The 21642-nt window shown below is 37.7% G+C and overlaps 1 protein-coding gene across 4 annotated transcripts in view; it reads right to left on the bottom strand.

Annotated features, from left to right (window-relative positions):
• Nucleotides 1-21642, bottom strand: part of LOC111510484 (leucine zipper putative tumor suppressor 2 homolog) — a 279299-nt gene that overhangs the window by 70062 nt on the left and 187595 nt on the right. For 3 of the 4 annotated variants that reach the window (XM_074182922.1, XM_074182920.1, XM_074182921.1), the window contains one exon: nt 19964-20167. The exons of the other annotated variant lie outside the window; for it this stretch is intronic. In XM_074182922.1, the coding sequence (XP_074039023.1) occupies nt 19964-20146 (183 nt within the window). In that variant the 5' untranslated portion in view covers nt 20147-20167. The remainder of the gene's footprint in view (nt 1-19963; nt 20168-21642) is intronic. 4 annotated transcript variants of the gene reach the window in all.

The following is a 21642-nucleotide window of genomic DNA, read 5'->3' as shown; positions in this document are numbered from 1 at the left end:
CTTGAAGGTAATGCTTGGCACCGACCTTAGATTCACTGATCATGTTAAAAACTTGATGAAAAAAGTATTTATGTCGTTGAAAGAGTTATCTGCAATCGTTTTATTTCTAGCCAATCTCTTGGTGCTAAGCTACTTCAACTATTATGACTTCTGTATGTTCGCATTCATTATGGATTGGTGCTTGTTGGTTGAGTTAGAGTAGCTTTGAGCTAGACTTCGCCAATGAGTACCAGAATCTCCTGTAACTGTTTTTTTCTCATTTCTTTTTGCATTATTTTTTGTATTATCAATGAAGCCGATCTATTCTCATTATTGTTCTCCTCCATTTCGAAAGTATCAGCTCCTATATTGCAATTGATTGTTTGTAAGCTATATTCAGCAAAATACTGATTCATTGCCATCATTTTCCAAAAGATCACATATGTTTCTTATAAAAAATGGCTTTTCGTAAATTTGTCTGAAATTTCAGTATGGTGTAGATCTTGATGTCCTATCAAGTGTCCATAGCCACATATCTTGAAAATAGACAGTCGTTGAGATATCATCATTTTAGATTATTGTTGATTTTGGCTCTAAACATATCTATTCATATCCAAATGAAACTAACCAATATAATAGATACAAAAGACTTCACTGATAAAAAAAAGCAAGAATCCTTCGATTCAAACTCCACCTTGAATATATGCTCGAAGGCAATTTATATTATCTGAAGTAAAAACGTTATTATGTGAATCGCTTGTATTGTCACACCTGAATCATTATGATGCTGTTTGCGGACCACGTTTAGATAGTACTGAGACTGGGCGGAATAACAAAAAAACATCACATTTCGAATAAATTTGAAGACACGAACAGGTTGAGTACGTATAATCGCATAGTTTTACATTTAGAGTGTTTAGCCCATAATATTCACTCAACAAAAAGATTACGTGGCAAAATTACATACAGAACTGATGTCCAAAATTGAAATGTCAGAAGAAAACTCTGAGCCTTAGCACGTCGAAACAATCTTCAGGAGACCATTCTTTTACAACGTAGCAGTATGTATCGATGAATGAAATCTATACAAAATTGAGAATGGACCAAATATGAACACCAAAACATTCCAAACGATATAAAAAAACATATTTATTAAGCAAGCAATAATGTTTCTCATGTTTCCAATTTCCTTTTCATAACCGTTACTCTGTCGCTCATTTTCTAACTTTTATATACCTTTATTTCAGCTGTTTTTTTAATTAATTGTTAGAATTTTCTGGCATTGATGCCAGATGCCCATTACTGAAACAATCAGCCATTTATCCACTTCATATTTTTTTTTGTGAAATGTATCTACTAATTGATTATTCACGACGAAACTTACAGTGACGAAACGTACGGTAATGAAACGTACGTTGATGAAAACATCGCCGCTGTCTGTGAGAGTGTGCAGGAGAATCCGAGGCAGTCGATTTTGCGTCGCTCACAAGAACTCGGCCTTTCGCAGACCGCAACTTGGCGAGTTTTGCGTCCCGACTTGGGCCTGTACAAGATTCAACTGACCCAGAAACTGAAGCTAAACGTGGCATTGAAAATCGTTGTGTAAAAACTGAGAGTCTTTTCGTCTATCCAATAGATGAAACTGAACTCGTGGAAATAATTAAATTCGCATGTTCGAAAAATTCCAGTGGGGTTGATGAATTGCCAGGCAATGTTTTATTGAAGGCTGCTTTGAAAATAATGGAACCTCTGATTTATCTAATCAATTTATCTTTCTCTGAAGGTATTTTTCCTTCCCGGCTTAAGCAAGCAATGGTCGTCCCAGTCTATAAAAAAAGCGATAAGCATGTAATGTCGAACTACAGAGGTATTACTTTACTATCTCCATTTTCGAAAATATTTGAAAAATCATATCAAAACAGACTTGTGCCCTTTTTAAATAAATACAATATCGTATCTGACAACCAATATGGGTTTCAAGTGGGCTTGTCAACCCAGGATGCCATCCTTTCTCTACACAATCATGTATTATCTAACTTCGACAACGGTGAAAAATCACTTAGTGTTCTTTTCCACTTGACACGAGCGTTTGATAGCATACATCATGGTCTTCTTCTTGATAAACTGTTTGACATGGGTATCCGTGGATTGAAACCTATTTAACTGGTCGTACACAGGTCATTTTTCTCTGAATCTCGAAACGTTGTTACAGGTGTGCCCCAAGGTAGTGTTTTGGGGCCTACACTATTTATTTTATTTGTAAATGACCTTTCAAAAGTTAATCATCCACAGTGCTCTATACAATTTGCTGTCAGTGGTTCGGAATGTGAAACATTGTCAGTTAAGAGCAAATGATGCTGTATCCAACATGCAAAGTTATTGTTCTAAGAATGGCTTGATTCTAAATAATCTTAAAACCAACACCATTCTCTTTACAATTCAGGAAACTGATTGTAGTGTATTGGTTAGGTCTGAGATTAAAAGTATTGAACAGGTAAACTATAAAAAATGTTTAAGAGTTTTTATTTAGCGACACACTGTTTCGTTATATGGAATCTGCGTAATTTTGTGTCTATTGAAATTCTTAAAAGTTACTATTATGCATATGTTTACTCTGCCCTCAATCACTGTATTATTTGTTTTGGCAACTGCAATAGAATCAGTGACTTATTAATTTTCCAGAAAAAGATTATTAGAACAATTTGTTTTAAAAAACCACTCGATTCCTGTAAACCACTATTTGCAAAGTTGAATATATTAACTGTTACTTGCATGTATATTTTTAATTGCGTAATCTACGTTAAATCAAATTGCTCCAAGTTTCAGAACAGAGATGATACATGTCTTCTTTCGGGCTTCACCCTGAGAAAAAACTATAACATTTTAATTCCTAGTCATAAGTTAGCCAAGGTGACTAATGGACCTCATATCATGTCCATAAAACTGTACAACAAGCTCCCAATATCCATTAAAAAAATAACTAGTGTAAAGCTCTTTAAACAAAAAGTTCGGAAACTATTATGTGAAAAGGTATTTTATTCGCTTGATGAATTTTTTCAGTCTGATTTGGAATTTTAAATTTTAATTTTTGTATCCCTTTTGTGGTCTAAATGTTATATAATATGTCTTATAATTATGTTGTTTTATGATTGTGACCTCATTGTAATTGTACTGAGTTATGTGACTTTTTCCATGCCTTCCTTAGGTCTACGGAAATGAAGATTTTTTTGATTTTGACCATAGACAACGTGTGTGTTTGCTGAATGTTCTCTGGGGCAGTTGGCAACTGACACTAATTTTCATCAAAAAATCATCTTCAGCGATTAGGGGTACATGAATAAGCAAAATTGTCGAATTTGTAACGATACCTAGGGCCGTCTTTAAACTATTGGAGACCCTGAGCATAATAGGATAATGGGGCCCCTATGACTTGTCAGAACACTATTTTGTTAGAAAGTAGATATTTATTTTTATTAAGAATGGCATGAAACGAATAGATAAATGTAATATAGTCCACAAAAGTAACTTAGCGGTGTGTAAAAATTACTTTAACGAATATTTTATTAAATTTTATTTATAAAACAAATACAATTAAGTAAGAATTAAATATTGTTGCATTAGAGATTGCACTAAAGATAAAAACATATTCATATATTGTATTGTATTTTGTAACAGTGAATAAGATAAATCGCGGTCAGTAACAGAAGTCCTTAGTGGGCCGGTCGGGTCCCCATTTTGTTGCAGGTAATGTGGTTGTGGTGTATGACTGGGAGGGCTGTTGGTCAAGAGTATAAGAAGTGGAGGTCTCGTAGATTTTAGTCAGTTAGGTTGGAGAGTTGGTTTGGAGAGTTTGCTTTCAATTTTCTATGTAATTTCTCAATTAAATTAATTGCTTAATTCAAACTTCGTTCGCTCAATTTAAATGGAGCGTGAAGAGTGTACTACTGATGATTTTTCTTCAAATGTGTATGTGCTTAGTATACCATTATATATTCAAATTTATCTAAGCATGCTGAAGTCGGAAAGCCTAATTTTTGGACGAGAGTAGAATAGCTTCTTCGCGCAGGTAAAAGCCAGTAAGTTGGTATTGTAGTCCGTAATTTAGGTTAGATTTGTTAGAATTATATAAGTTTCTTGGTCATACATATTGGTTATCGATTGGTGATCTGACAGCAACTAGGAATTTTGTATTTGATCTGAGGGGGCCCCCTATCGATCGCGGGGCCCTGGACACTCCCCCAAAGTGTCCATTGGGAAAGAGGGGTCTGACGATACCAATCCATATGAGATCCAAGAGCGCCCAAAGCATTCCGAAAAAAATCACTGGTGTGGATTTTGGGCTGGAGGCGTCGGTCTATATTTTTTTGAGAAGGACGTTGGCTAGGCTATCACTTCTCAACGGCGAGCACTATAGATCGATGATTACAACTTTTTTTGGCCTAAATTGAATTATTTGGACACCAACGACATGTGGTTTCAACAGGACGGCGCTAGGTGCCACATAGCTCATGCCACATTGGATATTATGCACGAGCGATTTGAGGGCAAGATCATCTTACGTGGAGGTAATGTAAACCGGCCACCGAGATCGTGAGATTTGACCCTGTTTGACTTTTTCTTCTTGTAAGGTTTTCTCAAGTCGCAGGTGTATGTGAATCATACACAGACCACAGAGGTTCTTAAAACCGACATAATTCATGCCATCGTTCAAATTCAGGCTGCTTTATGCGCCACATCCATCGGCAAAAGGGCGCTGCTTCTCATTTAAAAAAAATTCGATCTCTGCTCGAAGTTCAAAAGAGTGCTTAAGGACTTTTCCGTAACTAAGCCAGCGTACGGCAGTAAGATATGGTAAGTCATTTTCTCCAATCTGTTGAATAAACTCGCGGAATTGTCGGTGATTCAGCCCAGTGGATCTGATGAAGTTAACAACTGATATGACTGGTTTTAGAACTACAGACATATCCAAACATTTTCCGCACAAGGACTGTTGATGAATGATACAATGTAAGACTAATGGTTTGAACCACCATCATTTTCTACAGCTTTCGACACAAGTGCAACCACTCCTTTATTTTTCCAATACATATTTTTGCCTCCATCAATTGTTATAGATTTCAAATTTCTCCATCGAAGGTTCTATTTATTAATGGCATTTTCAACCCCCTTTAAAATATCTGCCCCAGTTGTCATGCCGTGAATACTATCAATATCAAGAAGTTCTTCATACACTTCATAGCTTTCATCTACTCCGCGAATAAAAATCAACACCTGAGCAGTATCTGACACATCCGTTGATTCATCCAATGCTAGAGAAAACCACTCATGATGTCCATTTTTGTCAGACAGTTGAGATGATATATTTTCTGCCATGTCTTGCACCCTCCGCGCCACGGTGTTTGCTGACAAACTGACACTTTTAAATAAATTTACCTTCTCGGGGCATATTTCTTCGGCTACTGCAATCAAGCATTCTTTTATCATTTCTCCATCGGTGAATGGTTTGCCACGTTTTCCGATTTCAAGAGCCACACGAAAACTGGCGCGAGTTGCAGACTCTTGTTCAGTATTCGCTTTGGTAAACAAAGATTGCTACGATTTGAGTCCGCGTTTCAAAGCTTCAAATTTTTCCTTCCGCAAAGTTCCTGTATACTTGGAGTAACTTTGAAGATGTTTCGATTCATAGTGTCGTTTAATGTTATAGTCTTTGAGAACAGCTATGGTTTCATTACAAATTAAACATAGCGCCTTATTACTGGACTCAATCACAAAATACTGAAAGTTCCATTTTTCTTGGAATGTTCTGCATTCACTGCCGATTTTTCGCTTCTTTTCCATACTAACAAATCACACATAAAAACAATAAGTCAAATCAAAATATTTTTATTGACGGGTGTTACTTTATTTCACAATAGACAGTTTCGCTTCCTTCGCCTTTCCTACGCAGACTAACTCGCAGTTGCGCCGCTAGCCTTTTTATATGCAATTATTACTGCCATCTCGAGGTGATCGGAATACACTACCTAAACCAGAACTTTCTCGAACCAACGCGGTAATTCTAAATATTTAAATACGCCTAATGCCACCTAGCGGGTAGCTGAAAAAGATAGTACATAGTACCACTACTCGCCACTAGATATCGTTTGACTTTTTCTACTTGTAAGGTTTTCTCAAGTCGCAGGTGTGTGTGAATCATACACAGACCACAGAGGTTCTTAAAACCGACAGAATTCATGCCATCGTTCAAATTCAGGCTGCTTTATGCGCCACCCAGAGAAGCCGTGGCGGATGTTTGGACAATGTTATATTCCACAGAGCAATAGGTATGTTAGTATGATGTTATGGCTGCTGAAGAGGATGATCTACAGCTATGACTCCAGAGCAGAACATTCTGTCTTGGAAGGGTGCCTTCTCCTTAGAGAATCAAGAGAGCGTCTGCTGGCTGGTACCGCAGCTAGTACCATGTAAACATGGGAGGATACCTGCCTGAAAAGCACAGCAGGAGACCTACTTGCCAAACCACCCAAATGTGTGTGATCAGGTCACTAGATTGAGAAAAAATTACAGAAGGCACATTGAGGCCCTGGTACTAGAGCACAAACTGCTGCTCGTCGTGGATTGGATCCGGTATTCTTCTGCCAGCTGACGTGAAATATCACTCACTAAGTAAAAACTGATCTTCCGTTAGGAAGATAGATTTATTTGGTCGAGTTTGGTCTAGTATCCCAAGATTGTTCTTGGAATGGAATAAGTGATTCAAAACGAACTCCAATGTTAAAAAACCTGTTGCATCTAATGTTTTGTACTTTTCGTTCTCTCTTGTGCCGTTATTGTTCTTTTGTGTTTTATTTTGTGTGACGACCGCTAACATTTCGCGACAAAAATAATGCGATAATGAAATGATTTGACACTCTCCTCCCTATACAAACTAAGCGGTCCTCTCACAAGGATTATTATTTTGGTGTTACGAACTGGCAGTAAAAAACTGGTTCGGATTCATTTTCAATTTCGGTTTCGCCTCGGCAAAGGATGTTAAAAAGCAGTAAAACGGGCATGTTAAGTCGAAGAAAAAGCCGACAAGAAAATGAAGCAGTCTGGAGACTTCGAATTGTTTCTCGGAAGATGAAAAGCCGTGACGATTTCATTATAATTTTACGACCACCGCTAAAAAATGCGAGTACATGAACACACTTTAAGTTTTAATGTTTCGGCCGACAACTCAACTGTTGATTTGTATATGGAAAAGTTGTAATTGCTGGCACCTGAAACGATTTGCGAGGTAATAAAACAGTTGTGCTATTCCAGAAGAGACCCCAGATGTTTTGCATATCGGGTTTCAAAACAATGACAAAAAGTCAATTACTTTTCCGCTGTCCTAAGAAAAGTCATTTTCGTTGTTAATTTCTGGTAGCCTGGAACTACTGAGAAAAGTATAAAGTATGTAATATTGTTTCTTATTTGTAACGTAACTCATTACATGCCAATAATACTACACGTTAATGATTAATGCTTGGCAATCCCAACGGCTCTAGATCCTTCTGGTCGGTAGCTAAAGCTGTTAATCAGAACTTTACAAAATCCACAATTCCACCATTAATACAGACGGATGGTTCAATTGCAACAACAGCCATAAAAAAAAGCAAATCTACTAGATCAGGGGTCTCCAAACTACGGCCGGCGGACCAAATCCGGCCCGCCAGTGTCATCAATCCGGCCCGCGACAGCCAATGATTTACTGTCATCAATCTGGCCCGCGACAGCCAATGATTACCTAATTGTTGTTACTATTGCCGTGATAAGTTGAAGAAGAAAACACAGAATGATAATTACTCGGTTTTATTTAGTTGCAAGGTAAAACTTAACGACAGAAATGATGACAAAGAAAACTTAACTTAAGTATCTAAGTTTAAGCATATTAATAACTAACAAATAATTGAAATGAATCACATTTAAACAAAAACACTAATGAGATTTATGTAATTGTGATTTTCCACCGACAATACTTTGTAGTTGTGGATCAATTTTACTTGTTCCAATTATCAAAAGAGAGTTAAGATGCTCATCGGTTAATTGAAATATCTAAAAATTCTTTGTGTACTTCATCTTGGAAAACGTTTTCTCACACAAGTAAGTAGTACCAAAAACAGAAAACAACCCACGAGCAAATTTATGCAAATTATCAAATTGTTCCAGTGGAAGAGTCTTATAAAATTCCAACAAAGATGAATTTTGATATTTGTTTTTAAGCATATCACTGCACCGTAAATCAATAATTTCCATTTGGACTTCCGGAGCCAGGGTTTCAATGTCAGAATCAAAAGGATTTTGAAAAAGCTTAATTTTATTCGCAATGACATCAAAATCTGAAAAACGAGTATCAAAATTTATCTTCAAAGCACTCAAAGTTTCGATTGCACAATTGACTGAAAATTCAGTCTCTGTAGTGTGGCTGAATATTTCACATGTTTCAAAATGTTTGAAACATTTTTTACGTAATTGCGATTGAAATAGTATTATTTTCTGCCTGAAGGATTTGATATTTGTGTATAAATCAGGGAGAAGCTGATTTTTTCCTTGCAATCTCAAATTCAGTTCGTTCATATGATTTGTCAAATCGACATAGAAGGCTAACTTCCACATCCATAATATTTTCTAAATCGGCAAAAGGGTGCTGCTTCTCATTTAAAAAAAATTCGATCTCTGCTCGAAGTTCAAAAAAGCGCTTGAGAACTTTTCCGCAACTAAGCCAGCGTACGGCAGTATAATATGGTAACTCATTTTCTCCAATCTGTTGAATAAACTCGCGGAATTGTCGGTGATTCAGCCCAGTGGATCTGATGAAGTTAATAACTGATATGACTGGTTTTAGAACTTCAGACATATCCAAACATTTTCCGCACAAGGACTGTTGATGAGTGACACAATGTAAGACTAATGGTTTTGAACCACCATCATTTTCTACAGCCTTTGACACAAGTGCAACCACTCCTTTATTTTTACCATACATATTTTTGCCTCCATCAGTTGTTATAGATTTCAAATTTCTCCATCGAAGGTTCTTTTTATTAATGACATTTTCAACTCCCTTAAAAATATCTGCCCCGGTTGTCGTGCCGTGAATACTATCAATATTAAGAAGTTCTTCATACAATATACTAGTTAAAATTGAAAAAATAGTTTCTTTGTGTTCAGATTGTCATGGAAACACTATAAAATGTAAAGTAGAAAAATAAAATTTCACGAAACTTCCCGTGACGAAAAATGAATATAATCTGTAGGTATTAAGGTTTAATTTGTATCATTACATTGAAGCAAGCACCGCTCTCAAAGCATCTCAAGAAACTACCAATTCTGTAATTTTTCAAAAATTACGAGAACTTACTCACGACAGCTCAATTAAAAATGATTCGTCTTCATTTTTGCCCTCTTCTGCAGCATCTTCTAATCCGATGACCCCGGAGATAAAACGAGAACTGTTCTGTATACAGCGACTACTCTCGACATGATCATTAAAGTAGTGAAATGACGGTGATTGTTGGCCAATAACAATCGTGATCTTGCCGTAGAAACCATTAGGAATCATTGTTGAATCGGAACAGATGACTGACCATTTCTGACATCGGCCGAAGGCTACAATTTATAGGGCGGACGGTTCCGAGATAATTATATTGTTTTAGACTATTACACACCTGGGAAAATTTAGTTGTTTTTGAAATTTCTACGGCGAGGAAAATAAATAAATGGCCTTTATTGATGCTAAATGGCACTTACGGGAGATTCAATATATGGAAGATACGAAATAGATTTTGAAGAAGGTCCGATATAAGTGTTTTTTTGTTTTGTGGAAGGAATAACCATTGATTAATACGCATCATCAGAGATTTTTATGCTGTTGGTGATGAAGTCCTTTTCAGTGCCAACTATAGTCTATTTCAAAAGAGTGTAGAGTAATAAATCATGAAGTGTCATAAAATTTGCCTGAATTTCATTGTCGTCCATGGGCGTTGGCAAATCTTAGGATTATTAAACTCAATAATTAAAGTAAATTAAAAATTACAGACATAGATAATAATAAAAGGCCATTTTTGGGAAGTAATTTGGTCTAAAACTAAGTACCTACATGTATTTAGGTAAGTAAAATTTCTTAAAAAAAGATTAAGATTAATTTTAGTAGTTCTTGTAAACTTATTTAATATGCAATTTGGGTTCATATACTTGAGCATGATTTCTCAAAAAAGGGTTAACACTTAGTTCCGAGGTGCCATGTCATTATAATAATCCCTTTTTGACCCTGCCCACCAATCATGCAATACCTATTAAACCCAGGTAATTAAGAAAAAGGGTTTAAATATATTGTAATGGTGTCTTAAACATTCGAGTTATAATAGTAATTGTTACTACACCAATTAAACGTACAGTGATATTGTGATATAGAAATAGTGAAAAAGTTATAAAATGGGGACATTTACTCCAAAGAAAAGAAGTGTAAAAAATTATCCGCTATCTGTTTGTTGCATAAAACACGATCACCCTAGTTTGTCTGTGCAAGAAAGTGTTGAGCGATGTGCCCGAATGACTGGAATTGGACAGTCCACGATTTTTAAATTATTGCGAGAAAGAAAGATATCAGGCCAGGTAAGTCCATGCAAGAGAAAATCAGGAAGACCAATAAAAATCTTAGATGAAGACACCAAATGTGACATTCGAAGAAAAGTTCATTCGTTTTATTTTAAAAAGGAAATACCCACTCTTGAAAAAATATTTATCGAGATAAGCCAAGATAACGATATTCCTTTGATATCCAGAAAACTTTTATGGAAAACTTTAAAAAGTATGAATTTTGCCTGGGAAAAGCACAATCGAAAGGCACTATTACTGGAAAGTGATGAAATTGTTTGCTGGAGACGAAAATATTTGACAACTATAAAGCAGTACCGCAGAGAGCAAAAGAAAATTTTTTATCTTGATGAGACGTGGATAAACGAAGGTTATATAGTCAAAAAAATGTGGCAAGATAAAAATATAACAAGTTCTCGCCAAGCTTTCATAGAAGGCCTTTCGACGGGTATTAAAGTGCCTTCGGGAAAAGGGAAGAGGCTTATAATTGCTCACATTGGAAGCGAAGACGGATTTTTAAAAGAAGGTTTGTTAAGCTTTGAGTCGTGCCGGACGGGAGATTATCTTGAGGACATGAATTCGGATGTCTTCGAAGACTACTTCGGGGAAATGTTAAAATTTCTTTCAGCTGATTCGGTCGTGGTTATGGATAATGCAAGCTACCATTCAAGGCGCTTAGAGAAGGTACCAACTTCAGCTTGGAGAAAGCAAGAAATTATTAACTGGCTGTCAAATAAAGGTATTCAGTTTGAGACGAATTCAGTAAAGAAGGAACTACTAGCCATAGTAAAACAACATAAATCTCGCTTCATGAAATATGCCGTAGAAGATGTAGCAGAAAAGTATAAAGTAACTGTGCTGCGCCTACCGCCATATCATTGCGAATTAAATCCTATAGAACTTATATGGGCACAAGTTAAAGGATATGTTGCAAGGCACAATACCACATTTAAAATGAAAGATGTCAAGGTATTGTTTGATCAAGCCATTATGGAACTCACATCAGAAAACTGGCAAAAAGCAATCCAGCATGTTTTAAAAGAGGAAGATAAAATGTGGGAACTGGACAACTTGGTCGATCAGGTGGTTGACCCTATAATTATAACACCAGGAGATGATGACAGTTCTTCGGATGAAGACTATACTGATGTGGAATAATTTAATTGAATTGTAAATATACTGTAGCGGGATAAGCAATCTGGACAGAGACCAGTGTATCAGTGACACTTTTGCTTAGGTTAGGGTTTAGAATTAAGGGTAGTCTGAATAATTATTTTCTCGGAAGGTTCTCGAAAATTGTACCTAGTAATCTCTAGAACATTCAATTAGGGTATAAATAGAGTGTTGTTAAACGTTAAGGGAAGTTCACAGTTTTAGTATTGTTCAAGTGTCAAATTGTAATAACGTATCCAGTAAAGTTCTTGTCGTTTTTGTGAATAAATTGATTTAAAGTCCCCACAAGTGTTTCAATACGTAAAGTTCGTTCGTGTGTGTTTGTGAGTATTTCCCGATTTCGGTTCGTATATATTTTATTGTTACATTTTATATTTTTTTAATAACACTGTTCTGCTGTATTAAATTTTTATTTCCTTTAATATAATTTTTATGAATGCATATTCTTTTGGCAATTATCCCACTAGCGCGCCTCTGGCTCAGTATTTATCCGTCGATAACAATGGACAAATCCCTTAAAACAGGGTGATACCTACCTGCTCTTTATGAAACGACATAATTTTGCAATGCGGACTAGGGAAGTGACAGAATTTATTGACGGATCACCCTGTAGCGCTTTTGAATACTTAATGAGATTTTATTACTCTACACTCTTTTGAAATAGACTATAGATGTTTTCAATATTTCAACCCAAGAATTTCCTATGAGTGTGTGAAATGCACCCTTATTTGGATTATCTATCCTACTGAAAGAAGTATTATTTTCCGTACTAGTGCGTCAGGTAAGTAATTGTACGATTTGAAAAAAACCAGAATCACTTGAGAAAAAAAGAACATTTCATCCTCATCTATAAATTTGGAACTTTTCGAATCACAAAGGAATGTTGTAGGTTAAATCTGTTTAAAATCTTGTTTTTCCGTTAACCAGCTGTCGCTGATTAGTTTAGGTGAGGTATGTATTTACTGCACAATAAAAAGCAAACTCATGTCGCAAAATTGAGGTGCATATCTCAAAGAAAATCGCGGAAGATTAAACTTAATCTTCCTCTTGAAGTAATATTCAATAGATCCTGAAATGAACAATATAAACAAGATCACAAAATCATCCGTCACAATTCCGAATTCTATGTCCTTTGCTCCTGTTAGGCTTGAAAAAGAAATTTTCCACTGGCATAGATGAAATACCAGCAATTCTACTGAAAGAGTTCATTGACAATATCTCAAGTACATTAGCCATTATTATAAATCACTGTCATTAGTGGAGTGTTTCCAAATAAATTGGAAATATCAAAAGCAGTTCCGGTCTTCAAGAATGGGGATACCCAGTGCGTGGAAAACTAGAGAATGATAAATGTCTGCTGAACTGTTTTTCCAAAACTATGGAAATGGCAGTCTATAATCAAATAACATCATATCTAACTGAACATAATTTATTAACCCCACGACAGTTTGGATTCCGACCTGGCTATTCTGTCGAAACAGCCTCAGCAGATCTCAGGGTGATTCAAAAGTACTTTGACAAACTTCAGGAGGTGATTCCTCACAATATGAATTGTCCAAATGAATAAATGTCCGGAAACGCTTCGTTTCCAAGATACAGGATGTTGAAGTTTTATTTTTATTTTCGTTTTTTTCAAATAACTTTTGAAATACCGAACTTAATTAAACGAAACTTGGTAATAGGAGGTTTTTGAGGTGTCGAATTCGAACCTGATGTTCTTATTGCTCTTACTCGTAGGGGGCACCACCTACACGTCTTTTTCTTTTTTAAAGATTTATAACTTTTTTGGGCGTACTTCTAGCACATTTTTCAGTAAAAAAATCGATTCCTCTATCATATCTACGTAAATAAGCTACCCTTGTTACTAGTCGCTGTAACTAACGCTGAAAACGCTGTAACGTTTTCTAAATATTTGGACTTGAAAACTTCAAGTCGATTATTTGATAATCGATGCATGTTAAGTTATTACGAATATTTTGCATTTTTCATAAGAATGCTTTGGAAATAAATTTGACGTTTTACTCGTTTGAAGAGGTCATTACTGTTGGGTACGTTCCTTTATAACATTCTTAAGCGAAATAGTTATTTTTGTATCAAGGGTGCATAATAAGTATTTGTTTTAATAAAATTTGTAAGAAATGTCAACATTTCATTTCATGAAATTGAGTTCAGTATTTCAAAAGTTATTTGAAAAAAACGAAAATAAAAGTAAAACTTCAACATCCTGTATCTTGGAAACGAAGCGTTTCCGGACATTTATTTATTTGGACAATTCATATTAGAATATTGCGAGGAATCACCTCCTGAAGTTTGTCAAAGTACTTTCGAATCACCCTGTATACATGATAGCATCAACGAAAATAAGCTTGTGGTTGGACTATTTTCTAATCTGTCTCGTGCATTTGACACAATCAACCCTAGGTATCTACAAATAAAACTGGAAGCTCTAGGCATTCGAGGTCCAATTCAAAAATGGATCGAGTCATATATGTCCGGTAGATCTATTAAGGTGCAGGTTGAGAAGCAGTTCTCTGAAAATTTTGATATACAGATTGGCACACCCCAAGGTGGGGTCCTTGGGCCACTGCTATTTCTGCTGTATGTCAACGACCTTCCCAACCACATCAGTCAAGGACGTACTTTCGTATACGCAGACGACACAACAATCGTTGTTACAGCTAAAACTATCAATCAGGTACAGGACCAAAATAGATACTGTAATAAAAGAATTTACATACTGGTGTGAAGTAAATCACCTCATCAATAATGCAGAAATATGGTCTCCATTGAATTCACTAGTACTTCAAAGCGCAGTAATAATTTATCAATAAATGTTGGTAACACAGAAGTTCACAACTCAGAATCAACGAGATTCCTAGGCCTCGAACTAGACCAAAAACTTTCTTTCAATAGACAAGTTGATGGTCTGTGTAAAAAACTCAACAAGCTGTACTTTGCATTTATTACTCTGAAATCGAGTTTTCATAGGCACCACCTAGTAAACGTATATTATTCTTTAATATACAGAATCATTAGTAGTAACATCATAAGTTAATATATGATTTGGACTATAGACGTGGACGTGGACGTGCAGAAACACGTTCATTGAAAACAATATCCTAACATTGACATCTATCTATCTCTACAAATTATTAATATATACCCATATGAATAGAAACAGTGACTACCATGAATATGATACGAGACTGAAGAATGCCTTCCATTTGCACCACTTGCAAAGAAAGCAACATATAAAGAGCCCTCTATATGCTGGAACACATTTGTTCAATTTTTTGCCTGAAGACTTGAAACTCATCACCAATATGAAACATTTCAAACTATCTTTGAAAAAGTTTCTCATCCGCCATGCCTTTTATTCATTAGACGACCATAAAAAACGTAGCGACTAGGCAGTTTTGTTTCAATGTATTTTAACATGTGTTTATATTTAAATATTTTTCATTTCATTTTATTCTTATTATTCTTAATCAATTTGTAACGACTAGAATGTTTGTGATGTTTTTTTTCTTAATGTTTGTATAATGAGAATTTTTCCCTCTTTATGTACTGTGACTTATCTCATGTTGTAAAGCAACCATAAGAGATTAAATAAATCTATCTATCTATCTACATAATGAAAATGACTAGTGTTAGTATTCACAATCGAAATGTCGTGAAAAAACTTGGTTTCAAATCTTTTTCAATTTCAGTTTTAATTTTTTGCTCATTTGTATCAGGTTTATTTTATTCTTTATATTGTACTTAAATTTTTAAGTTTTGCAAAATGACTGTTGTGGCACGTAAAACTAAAATGGAGTTAGGCAAATGACTGAGGGTCACCACACCCTGATTGGTCGTACCGATTAATCAGCCTTACATCCTTCCTGTTGAAAAGACTTGAGAGGGTACTGGACGGACACATCCCCCCACCCCAGAATAACCACTAGTATGCTTATCAAACCGGCAAATCGACAGATTTAGCATTAAACAACCTTCTAGAGAAAATATCCCAATCCCTTGACAACAAGGAGATTGCAGTTGCTGTATTTCTCGATATTAAAGGAGCATTTGACAATGCACTACCTAGATTTATAGGATTTATAGGACCTGGCTAGGAAAGGTATAGAATCGACTATAACTGGCTGGTAATCAGAACTGTAACTACGACTCTTCAAGATGAGGCCATTAGGTTCATCGTCACCAGAGGCTGCCTTCAAGGTGGGGTACTATCTTCCCTCCTGTGGTCACTCCTGATGAATAGTCTGCTCGATGCCCTCGACAGAAGAAAAGTAGATCTGCAAGCTTATGCAGATGATCTTGTCATCTTGGCAAGGTCCTCGCCGGGAAGGGTAGCTTGTAATATCCTTCAAAGAACGATGGACGTTGTTCACAGTTGGTGCCTGAAGGAGCAGATGTCTGTCGACCCCAGCAAAACTGTGATAATCCCCTTTACCAGGAGGAGAAAATTGGACGATCTGACGCCACATTTCCTCAATGGTGGAGTCATTCCATTTTGAACAGTGGTGAAATATCTTGGCATTGTCCTTGATAAAAAACTCACCTTGAACGTACACTTGGAGACTGTCCTTAAGGAAGGGTTTTGTGGTAAAATTTGGGGTTTAGGCCCCAAACAAATCTATTGGCTTTATGTGATAATTGTCAGACCAATGTTCACTTACGGTGCAATTGCCTGGTGGCCGAAGACTTCACAGAAAACGGCCCAGGCAAAGTTCTCTGGCTTACAGAGACAGGCTTGTCTGGCCATCTGTGGTGCAATCAGTACCACACCGTCAGTGGCCATGAAGATCCTTTCAGATCTACCTCCTCTCCACATTTTTCTGGAGAGAGGCTAGATAGACTGCATATAGACTTGTGCACATTGTCAGTTGCACAAATCTATTTAATGCAGAGTGCAACAGACTGTTGGCTGACACTGGAAATGACCTCTGACTTTATACCTCCAACTGTTTCCGAGTAGAGAGGACTGGATCCTCCGGGGGAAGGAATTCTTAAGAGCAGATAGTTGTTGGTTCACAGTTGGATTGAAAATACTTTCAGGTTCTAGTGCAAGTGGTTTCAGTCGTAGATCTAGGACATAGATATCAACCTGCCTAGGAACCTATGTGACTGTATTTCAAGCAAAAATTTACGATATTGAATTACGTGCGGAGATATTGGATAAATCCAAACTCATACACAAGTCTATAAAATCTTTCTCGGACAGTCATTGGAAGCTCTTGGCTCCTACCGAGCAACGTCAAAATTGGTAGCAGATTGCCAAAAACAACTCTCCTCGATAGGAAGACTAAACAGATGTTCTCTGCTCTGGATTCCTGGCCATACTGGCCTGGAAGGCAATAAGGCTGCTGACTCCCTTGCAAAGGAGGGTGATGCAAGCAGCTTCATCGGACCAGAACCTGCCATTAGGCTTTGCCAAACAAGGAAAACAAGGATTGAATACCTGGATGGCAAGAAAATTCATGGACTTCTGGTAGAATCTTCCAGGATTGGCTCACTCCAAGGCGTTTTTTCACCCTTCGAAGTTTGATACCAAATAGTTGTTGGACTACATGAATAATGCCTTTGCCCTGTGCTGCCCTGGCTCGTAAGCCTTTCAGCTAAGCATCTTCCCTCTATCCTAGCATCACCACTGTCAAAGGACCCGTGTTTTTCCAAATCACCGAGGATCAAAGACCCATAACTTTATTAAAAAAAACAAACCAGATTTACATTTCTACAGCTTTCAAAAATTAACAATAAATTGAACTTAACTAATTAAACTTAACTATTACATTTCTCTTCAAGGTAGTCTTAACTAATTCAACTTAACTAAGCAATTCTCTCCAGGTATTGACAAATCATTTTTCGGCCTGTAAGAGCTCCACAAATCAGTTAGCATCTACTCCATGACTGTTTCAATTGGGAAGATCTTCGCTACTTCAACGGCGTTTCTTCAACAGCGTCAATGGTAGCTTGCCTCTCATCCGTCCCTCTCCTCTCTCACGACACTCTCTGCCCACTCATTCGCCACACGTATCCATTCGTTTCTTCTTCCATTCCTGTCTCTCATCTGCATTCCTCCCTTCTCTTGTTCCAGCCGTTCTTTCCATTCGCGCCACCCAGTTCTACCGCCATCCATGCATCTCTCTATCACGTGTTCTGCCGTTTCAGGCTCCCCCCATCCACACGGACACGGCACCTCCCGCACCAGGTTAAACCTAGCCAAGTATCCCGGGAAATTACCGTGCCCCGTGAACAACAGGACTGCCTTCCTCGACAGATCCAGTGACTCATACCCGACTGTTCTACAATACCTGTATAACAATCGCCCGGTCATACTGTTGTCCCATTCTCGCTGCCATTCTTCCTTTATCCATTCTTTATCCTCTTTCTCTCCTCACTCTTACTACTCATTCTCCCCACATTCCATGAGATATTATCCCTGCGCATTCCTTTCTCCGCCTCCTTGTGAGCCTTTTTGTTACCAGGGTTGTCATGTAGGTGACCCTTGCGCCATACGATTTCGGTCCGTGCCCCACTTTTATACCTCTCCTCAATCATTCTCTGTATTCTAGCCACCCTTTTATTCTTCACACGCACCACTTTCATCCTTTCCACCGCAATTGCGGAGTCACTGATCACCCTTAGGTTCTCATTCATACCCCACATTTCTACCACCTTCTCTATGGCAATCAGTTTCGCTTCATTCACACTGCTCTGTTCGGGAATCCTCTCGTTCCCTAGAGCCCATTAACCTGCGTTCCTTTCGTGCGCCCATCCAAAGCCCATTCTTTCCTTGTCCATTCTCGCTCCGGCATCCACATATACCACGTCCATCCCTTCTTCCTGCGACTCCTCCAGTAAACCCCCTTGCATCCAGGGAAGTATCTTATCTATACCCTTCACTCTGTCCTGAGTCTTCCTTTCCCCATTCATTCTCCATTCATGGTATCTAGCCCCAGCTTCTATATGAAGTGGGGCTATTCCCGTGATCACACTGAGCGCGGCTGTCGGCGCTGTCCTATATGCCCCGCATGCGGCAATGAGAAAGGGCCTCTGGGCCGCGCCCAGCTGTCTCCTAACTCTACTGTCATGCACTCTACTCCCCCACACTTGCACCCCATACATAGCTGCAGGTTTCGCTACCCTTTCATAGATTATTCTAACACACTCTCTCTTCATTCCTATATTCCTCCCGGTCCATCTTCTCATTTTCCCCGCCAATGTGCTTAGCTTTTTTCTTACCTCCTTGTGGTGGTCAATGAATAAGAGTCCAGAGTCCACCACAATTCCTAGGTATTTTACATTCATTCTGACCTCAATTTCTCTCTCATTCACCGTTATGACCGGGATTCTTTCATCCCGTCTGGCCTGTATGTACATGCATTCTGTCTTCCTTTCATTGTATTCCACCCACATCTCTTCCTCCCATGCTTTGCATTCATTCCAGACCAGATTCCATTTCCTCTCGATGTCATCTGCAGAGCTACCCTCGATGATGACCAGCTGGTCATCCGCATAGGCCTGCACTTGTACCCCAATCGTACCTATGCCTTGTCTCTCTTTCATGCTTCTGATTCGATCAAACCATACCTCCATCACAATCAGCCATACGGTTGGTCCCAGACTTGAACCCTGTGGACAGCCTCTGTTTACGTTGTCCGAGACCGCTCCACAGGTGACTGTTCTCTCCCCTATGAAGCTCATGCACGTCCTCCCTACGTTTTCCGGCATACCCATTCGTCTCATGCATTCCTCAATCGCCGGTGCCCAAGCGGTATTAAAGGCATTGGACTACAGTTGATCTCTAACAGGCCTTCTAACAGGTCACTGTCATTTGAATCATCATATGCAGAGACTCGGACTGTCGGAAGACAGTCCGAGAAAACGATGAAACAGCAGAACACATACTTTGTGCCTGCCCCGCTGGGGACCGAATCTGGTTTTCAAAGTTTGGCAGAGCCGAACTCTTAACATCTACAAACTTATCGGCTTCGTTAAGAAGCTGAGTTTATTTGGTCGAGTGTGAATAGATGTGAGCCACAATGAACCTTTGCGGGCTGCGGTGGAGGGTCGAATAGATCCACTCACTTTGGACCTAACCTAACCTAACCTAGGCAAATGACTACAGTCTGCAATTCTAAGAAATCTTATTTGGAAATTAAACAAGTTCTATGGATTGAAATTTTCCTACCTTTTCTAGTACCCCGCTGTATGGCTGAATGTTTGGCGGCGCCAATCTGCTGTTAATGGACTGCGTGTCATCCATCTGCAGTTCCCTTTCATCTCCAGAACAAATACTGGGCGAACGCACCAACTCACATGGAGACTCATCGGAAAAGAGGGTTTCTGTTCCACTATCGATGGTTGTTGCCATGTTTATTCACATATTTGAGATCTGGAAGAATAAAAAAATGGCAGTTACACAAATAAACACTAATATCAAGGTACCTCAATATATAAGTCAATATAATGATGATAATAATAATAAATGATTTTACTGAAAGGTTACTAAGTACAAGAGATACTAACCTAACCTAACAATTTGCAGAATTCAACATCTGCACATGATAAATCAATGCAGATATTGCTCTTCCATCCAAAGAGCTTATTTATAAAGATATTCAAGGTTTTATTTCAAAAACAATTATCCTATTTTCATTGAGTATTGAAACTAATTGTATTTTTATTAACATCCTAATAAAAGTTACACTTATGGAGACCATAACTGCATGCCTTATATTCGAATATGTTTTCGATGTGTAGGGTTTTTCCTACAACTAGTTACTTTAGAGGCATTTCATATCCATGTCGATTTTTAATTTTTGTATTATAAATTCTTGTTAGGAAATTAACTTTTCGTAACTCTATTGTCGAGCAGTTGGACGAAATATCCATCTGCTTGGGTTTCTTTATGTGAATTCCTTTCATTTTATTTTACTCAGTATGTTTATATTTTTCATGGCAAATCATTGAAATGTTCTCTTCTCTCGAACCGAGGTTTATTGCTGAGAAACACATGGATATTTTAGAATGACAGACGGCAGTTGGGTAAGATTTTTATGTATTAGACAACGGCCCAAGTGGTTAATTTTCTGTGAATATATTTATGACCCTGACTGTCACTGGCGATTATTTTCGAAAGGGACTTGTGAAACATTTTTAAACCGAGGCATTGTGTGCTGGGATTTTGGTCGGGCTGATTCTTATTTTCATTCTCCTCGCCACGATGTTTCACTATTTCATGTTTGTTCGTTTTGTTGGTGTTGTTGATAAATTTTATTACTTGTAAACGCTGCGTCCGATTAATTAATAATTCACCTATCACCCTGTCCCGACAGATGTATTCGATTTTTTTTTCAACAATGTTCCCAGCGTTCAATATCGAAAGTATCTTAACACGTAATTGTTAATGAATTTATCTACCGAAAAGTTAAATCCTGCTATTGATTATGAAGGAAAAATCTGTCCTCTTTTGGACAAGTCTCCTGGTTTATAGAGTGCCCTGTACATACCATCCAATCGCTTTGTGTCGTCGTTTCGAAACCTCATTTGCCCGGACTGCTACCTCCAGGCCGACTTAATCAAGTCAAGCGTACCTAGTTCGACTTTTTAGCATGCTGCTCATTTCCGCAGGTCAAAATTGTACAGAACCGACACAACTTCGTCTAGCCTTGGGCAAGTGACCTTACCGTCTCTGGGTCAGTATTACAGTAGAACCTTTTACAATACTTGGAAGCCGGCGAGGATTCGAGATTCATTAATCATTTCGCTGGAAAGGATTGAAAAAATATCGAACTGGAACCTATAGTTAGCATACAGGGTGTCACAAGGAAAGTTTGGTTATTGATTACTCGTGATATAATTAGTGTG

Source organism: Leptinotarsa decemlineata, unplaced genomic scaffold, assembly GCF_025532065.1.
Source record: "Leptinotarsa decemlineata unplaced genomic scaffold, Ldec_3_MD MMD2_tig00026330_RagTag_RagTag, whole genome shotgun sequence".
In the NCBI taxonomy this organism is placed as follows: Eukaryota; Metazoa; Arthropoda; class Insecta; order Coleoptera; family Chrysomelidae; genus Leptinotarsa; species Leptinotarsa decemlineata.
The sequence above is the reverse complement of the archived record's forward strand: the minus strand, read 5'-3'. Positions and strand labels throughout refer to the sequence as shown.